This window comes from Oryza sativa, chromosome 12 (genome assembly GCF_034140825.1).
Source record: "Oryza sativa Japonica Group chromosome 12, ASM3414082v1".
Taxonomy (NCBI): domain Eukaryota; kingdom Viridiplantae; phylum Streptophyta; class Magnoliopsida; order Poales; family Poaceae; genus Oryza; species Oryza sativa.
Genome location: NC_089046.1, coordinates 1,028,226 through 1,035,508, shown reverse-complemented (window position 1 = coordinate 1,035,508; position 7,283 = coordinate 1,028,226). Strand labels below are relative to the sequence as shown.

The window sequence follows — 7,283 nt, the reverse complement described above, 5'->3', positions numbered from 1 at the left end:
GAACCAATCCATAAACCCTCATCCTCATGCTAATGTCGTATTTATTTTCGACGCCTTACGTGGATTAGTACAGAGTACATAAAAACAGCTCCCTCCCCGACGCGTGGGCCAAACCTGGCAACTTCTTCTGCTATGCCACGTCACACCGCCATGTGGGCCCCGCTAATTGACTCGTCGGTCCCACGTGGCAGCGAATCCCCTCATCTCTCATCTCTCTCGCGGAGCTCGGAGAGACAAGAGAGAGAACCAGAGGCGGCTTCTCCCCTCCCGCATCTCCCTGATCTCCTCGCGTCGCGCCCTCCCCTCGAATGGCGATACCTCCTCCACCCTCGCGCCCCAATCCCTAACCCTAGATCCCTCCTCCCACGCTCTCTCGCGCACGACCAATCTCCCTCTTCCTTCCTGTCTCTCTCCTTCTCGCACTGCTCAATCTCCCAATTCATTATGGAGGCGGGGGCGGGGAGCAGCAGCGCCAAGCTGGTGGCGGCATGCGTCATCGGCGGGATCGTGCTGGGGGCGTCCGTGGTCGCGCTCCACCTCGCCGGGCCCGTCGCCATTCCCGCCCTGCCGCCCGTCGACGCGCTCCGCCGCAGGTTCCGCCGCGGACGCCGACGTCCCGTGCGCGTCTACATGGATGGCTGCTTCGACATGATGCACTACGGCCACTGCAACGCGCTGCGCCAGGCGCACGCCCTCGGGGACGAGCTCATCGTCGGCGTTGTCAGCGACGACGAGATCACCGCCAACAAGGGCCCGCCCGTCACGCCGCTCCACGAGAGGTTCACTCCATACCCTTCGTCATTTTTTTTTAAAAAAAATCTTGAATGATGCACGATGTAATCCTACCAAACTGTTGCCTGATACTGGTTGTGCACTTTAATAATGATTCAGGCAAAATGGCAAATTAGCCTTATAGGTAGTGAATTCTCCTCTACATATGTACCCGTCAGTTTCAATTTGTGCACTAGTTCTGCAGTTTTCTGTGGACATTTCAAGTTCTTGGGGGTAACTGTTGTGGGTTGTTCGATCTTTTGCTGGTTTAATGGGTTAGCTGAGAAGCTGTTGCATCAAACTTCCTATCTTCTGTTTCAATTTCAGCTGCACACTGATTCTGTCCTAATCATGGGGAATATGTTACTGCTTTTACTATTTCATAACTTAATTTGTATCACACGCTGATTTGTTTCAGTTTCGACTCTTTAGTTGCGTTCAATGTACTGTTGCACAATACAAGTTACTAGTGGAGCGCTTTTATAGGGATATCCTCAGATTAGTTTTTGAAGATGCAACGTTTTCCCCCCACACATCATATATGTGTCCGTCGGTCTTAATTTGAGCACTAGTCCAGTAATTCTATCTGGAAACTTTGAAATTGCTAAGGGAAATGTTGTGACATGTGGGTTGTAGTTAGTCGTCGGACCAAGTTTCTGATAACTTTGGTGGTGGATGAGCTGCATATGTTTCTCTAATTCATTTGAGAGTATGGATTCAATATCTGTGCAGTAACCAAAAAGATTAGCTCTATTTCTTTTGGGTGCCTGAAGGAGAAACACAGAAAAAAAAAAGGTTTGCTCCGCTGAAAAGTACTAAACAGTGACTTTTTGGTCTGTACATTCATACAAATCCAAAAAACTTATTAACTCCTAACGATAAACCATACTAGACTTGCAGGTTTGGTTCTGCTTAGTTTGCCTTAAGTACCTGCTAAGTGATTCCTTGCTTTCCTTTGTCTTGTTGATAATCACAAGCTGCTCACATATGACATGGTATGTGTGGCATTTTAGATGTTAGGCGCTGCAACCTTTTTTTCCTCATTTAATCATCATCATGGTAGTTTAGCAACACTATAAATTTGTTATTTTTGCTGGTTTTCTTTTGTTGTTTACTGACTTTCATTGTGTCTGGTTTTCCAGTTTAGGAGTTACTGCACATATTGGTTTTTTTTTCTTTCTATTTTTAGTTGTGTTACCAATCTTACGTGTGACCCCAGGCCGTATGGAATTTTGGGCATTTTTGTCCTTTTAGACTTGCAGTTTTGTTTCTTTGAATGTATTATGTATTATCATATACTCATATTTTCTACTTAAAAAAACCATTTTATTTGGAATGATTTTTTTATGTTTCTTTTTCTGATATACAGGTTGATAATGGTCCGTGCTGTAAAATGGGTGCACGATGTCATTCCAGATGCACCTTACGCCATAACTGAAGATTTTATGAATAAATTATTCAATGAGTATAATATAGATTATATCATTCATGGCGATGATCCTTGTCTGCTCCCAGATGGTACTGATGCATATGCTCTTGCCAAAAAGGTTGGTCGATATAAGCAGATTAAAAGAACCGAAGGAGTGTCAACGACAGACATTGTTGGTATTGATTCTGTTCTTTTCTGTTTTAATCATTAAAGTTTTTACTCATAGTGAAATTTAACCTAAAACTTCCATCGCAAGGGAATATATGGTTTTTGTTATGTACTACAACTTTACAAGTTATTTCTTTGGCTCAATACCATAGCAATTTCCAACATTACAATTATTTATAGGTCAACCAAATAATTGTTTGTAGACAAGATCAATGCCCACCTGATTTGTCCTGAAGTGGTACTTTAGGAAAACATTCAAACTATTGCTTTATTATCATATGATGAACTGATAAGCTATTAAGCTCTCCAGACAATTAACTACATAATTCCCTTCTGTATCAATAAATTGCTTATGGTCATGAATAGGTTTTATTTTCATGCTAACTGCCCAGCTCATCTTTCTAGTAAATAAACTACAGGAAGAATGCTTCTTTGTGTTAGAGAGAGATCAGCTTCTGATAGTCACAACCACTCTTCACTACAAAGGCAGTTCAGTCACGGGCATGGCCAGAAAATTGATGATAGTGGATCTGGAAGTGGAACTAGGATATCTCATTTTCTTCCTACATCTCGGAGAATAGTTCAGTTCTCAAATAGCAGGGTACAGCTCTTTACATTCTTTCACGGAGGATCATTTTCTGAACTGCTCATGTAAAACTTTGAATGTCATTTTTTTTTGAGATATCATATTTTTTGAAGGCATGAATTAAACATTGACAGCATAAAAATGCCTCATAGATGGTTTTTTTTTTTTGCCTTTAAACAGTAGAGCACGAGTTATTTGGCTTTCAGGATCCTGTTACCATTTTACTATTACTTTTGCCATTTGAAAGACATTTGTTGTTTGGTTGCATTCTTTATCTAGTAAACATTGAGTTGAATGACCTGACGACAAATGGATTATTTCACAACTTAGATTTGTTCTGAGGTTATATTAATAAAGAATATAAGTTATATCCTTGAACTTCCAACAAGAACTAACATGCTGCTAAGCTCAACTATTAATTAATCATTGCATTAGTCGTTTATCATTTATTTCAAGCTGTTTACATTTGATACTATTCACTAGATAAAACTACTTGCTGAGTACGGCCACTTATTCTTTCTGTTGACTGTCAGCTTTACCTATGCAGGGTCCAGGTCCAGATTCTCGGATAGTGTACATAGATGGTGCATTTGATCTATTCCATGCTGGACATGTTGAGGTAAACGCAATGTCAAATGTCTGTCTCAGCATGTAGAGCAACTTGGCTATGCATTTGTTGGTTGTATGGTTTTACCTGTGGTTTTCCTTTTCCTTTTCTTTTTCTTATTGCAAGGGTGCAAACTGAAATGATCTTTCTAAGACATAGTGATTTGGACTTCCTGTGTATTTATAGTTTCTTCTACTTAGATATTGCGCCTCGCTCGAGAGCTTGGAGATTTCCTGCTTGTGGGTATTCACACAGACCAGACTATAAGGTAATAATGATGGTTTTTTTTTTCACTGTCTCAATTTTTCCAAGTTACAATGCTTGTACTGTTTTTCAGTTTTGCATCTTAGTTTATAGTCAGGTTGTATTTGTATTGAAGCATAGCATCTCTACTCAATTCCGTCGTCATAACATTCTGTTTTTGGGGGCACTTGGTGTTTACTGTATTTGCCAGTTCAACAAGAGGACCACATCGCCCAATCATGAACCTCCATGAGAGAAGTTTGAGTGTTTTGGCTTGCCGTTATGTTGATGAAGTGATCATTGGTGCTCCATGGGATGTTTCGAAAGATATGGTTAGTTTTCTGTTCTACTTTATCATGATGCTCTCTTACTGTAGTAGGAATTGCTTGATGCAACTGCTAGTAATAGTTCATTGAACATGGCACAGCTATGCATGCACAGTTCAAAGATTGAACATGATATTTATGCTACGCCAGCAAAAGCCTTGCTCACAGCTATTATTGATTTTAGATACAGATTAACAGATATGGTCTGATTTGTGCTTATCCATGATTTTTTGCAGATGCACGATTTGCACGTAGCGTTAATTTTGTCAGTCAAATAAACTAAAAGTTTAGGAGCTGGCTTGGTTCCAAAAGTTTAATTTGATGTAGTCTAAGTTTCCGTTAGATATGTTAAGAACCAGATTATGTATTTGTATGCAATATTATCATTGAAATTGACTATCTGAAATTCATACCCTTAACTGTTACTTATGATTATCAGGGTATGTGTCTTTGCAGTGTGGCTGGAGGTAGCTAATTTCCTTTTTCTATGCAGATTACCACATTTAATATTTCGTTGGTTGTTCATGGGACAATTGCTGAGAATATGGACTTTATGAAGGTTACTTACACAATACATTTTCTTAGAATATAAAGATGTATAGCATTGATCATTAACAACTGTTACTTGTGCACCTATCAGGATGATTTAAATCCATATGCTGTTCCAAGGGCTATGGGCATCTACCGTAGGCTGGAGAGCCCTTTAGACATCACTACTAGTACTATCATAAGGAGGATAGTTGCTAACCATGAAGCCTACCAGGTATGTAACATGGTATATTGGTGCTACGTCAAATTGGCTGGTGGAGTCTGGTTTTTCTGTTTGGTGCATGCAGCATGTAGTAAAGTACATAATCCCAGTCAAATAAATGCGATTTGCCTGTTGTCTACTTCATATTAATGATGTGTGTACATGATTTATTATAAACCGATGTTTGTGATAATGTGTTAGTGTTTTCTTGAAGCCCTTTGCATATGCGCTTTAAATATTTATCTGTTTCTCTGGGACCAATTTTTTCATGCTATAACTACGCTCAGCAACATGTTGTTTGGTGTGGGGACTTGGTGTAGTTTGCATTTATTTATTCTGGTCCATTGATGTGCTGTGGTTTTGTTCATTTTTAGTCTGTGGCGTTGCTTTTGCAGAAACGGAACGAGAAGAAAGAAGCCAGTGAGAAGAAGTACTACGACAGTAAAAGCTTTGTCAATGGAGAGTAACTTAGGAACAGGTCTTGCATTAATGCTATTGCCCAGAAGTTTAGTTCACAACCTTCTGGCACAAATGCAGCGGTTAGATGATCCACAATTTTACAGTCTTGTGGTAACTATTCTCATGTTGCTGATATAGCTCAGGAAACTTCAGATGCTGATGATGGTGCTGACTTGGGTGATGCTGGAGACCCTATTTTCCTGTATATGGGGCTTTGTGGCTGCCAATACCAGCTGTGTTATTTTGAGATGGGTAGTTTTTTTTTTGTTCAGGATTGTTGTAGAGTATGAATGTTAAGCTTGATTAACTATTCCTGATGCTTTATTTCGGAGTTGCCAAGTATATGTGGCATCATCTTATGAGAGTCTGTCATGTGGGGAATGCACTACGTCCGCAGGCGCAAGGATCAGCGACAACAGCAAAACGGCAAACAGTAGATATGCAGGATTTGTTTTCGTTTGTTTCAGAGTCTGTTAAAGTTTGTTAGTTTGATCTTTATCTCTAAGAGTTTGTTAGATGGCATTGTAATCTTTACTTAAAGGGCCAGTATGGCGCATGGAATAAACAAGCAATCAGAAAACCAATCTATTGCTCCTTTCCTGCCTTGCTAGTGTGGCGCCGATCACGGCACCTCCACGCCGGCGAGGTCCAGGACCACGCCCGGTTACTTCGTTCAAATACTCCCTTCGCCGTAACCCTCCTTCCAATCTCCTAGCCCGTGACAACTTGGTATCAGATTCCTCTGGTTCCGATCCAATGGCCTCTACTCAGAATCAACTCGACGAAATCGCGAAGAACCTCACCTCCATGGCGGCGCAAATCTCCGATCTCGCCAGGAAGATGAGCACCTTGGAGCCCCTCGTGCCGCTCGCGGCAAAACTCGACAAGCTGTCTGATCGCGTCACGCAGGTGCAGGCGTCCGCCTTCGAGTACTCGGAGCAAGTCCGCGCTCTCAACCTCGCCGTCGAGCGCGTCGAGGCTTCCCAGCGCGCGGCCACGACGAACCCTTCTGGCTCGGTCTCGCGTCAGCCACGCGACAACACACCGCCACAAGATGACGCTGACGCACGCTCGCGACGCGACCGACACGGCGACGACACCGCAATCGACAACAGCTTCCTTCCTCGTGCCAAACTCGAGTTCCCGACGTACGACGGCAAGGGCGACCCGCTGCCATGGCTGAACCGCTGCGAGACCTTCCGCGGACAGAAAACGCCGGAGACACGCAAGGTGTGGTATGCCTCATTGCATCTAATCGGGGACGCCCAGTTGTGGTATTACAGGATTGAGCTCAATTCCGGCGAACCGTCGTGGCGGAGGTTCGTCCAGTTGGTGCACACTCGTTTCGGGCCACCCATGACGGACAGCCCGCTAGGCGAGCTCACGGCCCTGCGTCGCACTGGCACGGTGGAGGACTACGTCAACAGTTTCCTCGCCTTGGCGTGCCGCGACGTCGAGCTATCCGAGTCCCAGCAGGTTCAGCTCTTCACGGCTGGCCTCGTCAACCCGCTCAAGACTGATGTCGCCCTCTGCCGCCCGCGATCGCTGGACGACGCCATTATGCTGGCACGCGCGTACGAGCAGCGCGCCACCCTTGGCCCGACTGATCCATCCGCGCCGCGCACGGGACGAGTGCCGCGGCCTTCACTGCCGGCGTCGTCGGCCGCATCCGCATCTGCATCGACCACTTCGGCCGATGTTGCCGCATCGACCGCTGCTGGCAAGCAGCCCCTGGTGTCGGCTCTGCCCCGCAAGCGACTTTCTCCAGCCGAGATGGCCCAACGACGCTCCGAAGGGCTATGCTACAATTGCGACGAGAAGTACGTCGCAGGCCACCGGTGCAAGAAGTCGTTCGTGATCGAGGTTATCAGTTTCCCGGAAGACACCGAGGACGAGGAGGACTCCACGCCAGAAGCACACGCCATCACCCTCGACGAGCCGAG

The 7,283-nt window shown here is 44.3% G+C and overlaps 1 protein-coding gene across 1 annotated transcript; it reads left to right on the top strand.

The window, feature by feature from the left end:
- The first annotated feature begins 230 nt into the window (after positions 1–230).
- On the top strand, positions 231–5,924 carry LOC4351359 (ethanolamine-phosphate cytidylyltransferase). The gene is made up of 9 exons (XM_015765269.2): positions 231–779; positions 2,141–2,376; positions 2,788–2,969; positions 3,502–3,573; positions 3,762–3,829; positions 4,016–4,136; positions 4,624–4,689; positions 4,771–4,893; positions 5,277–5,924. Exons 1-9 carry the CDS (start codon positions 445–447, stop codon positions 5,346–5,348), a joined length of 1,275 nt encoding a protein of 424 aa, XP_015620755.1. The 5' UTR covers positions 231–444; the 3' UTR covers positions 5,349–5,924.
- The last annotated feature ends 1,359 nt before the right edge of the window (positions 5,925–7,283 follow it).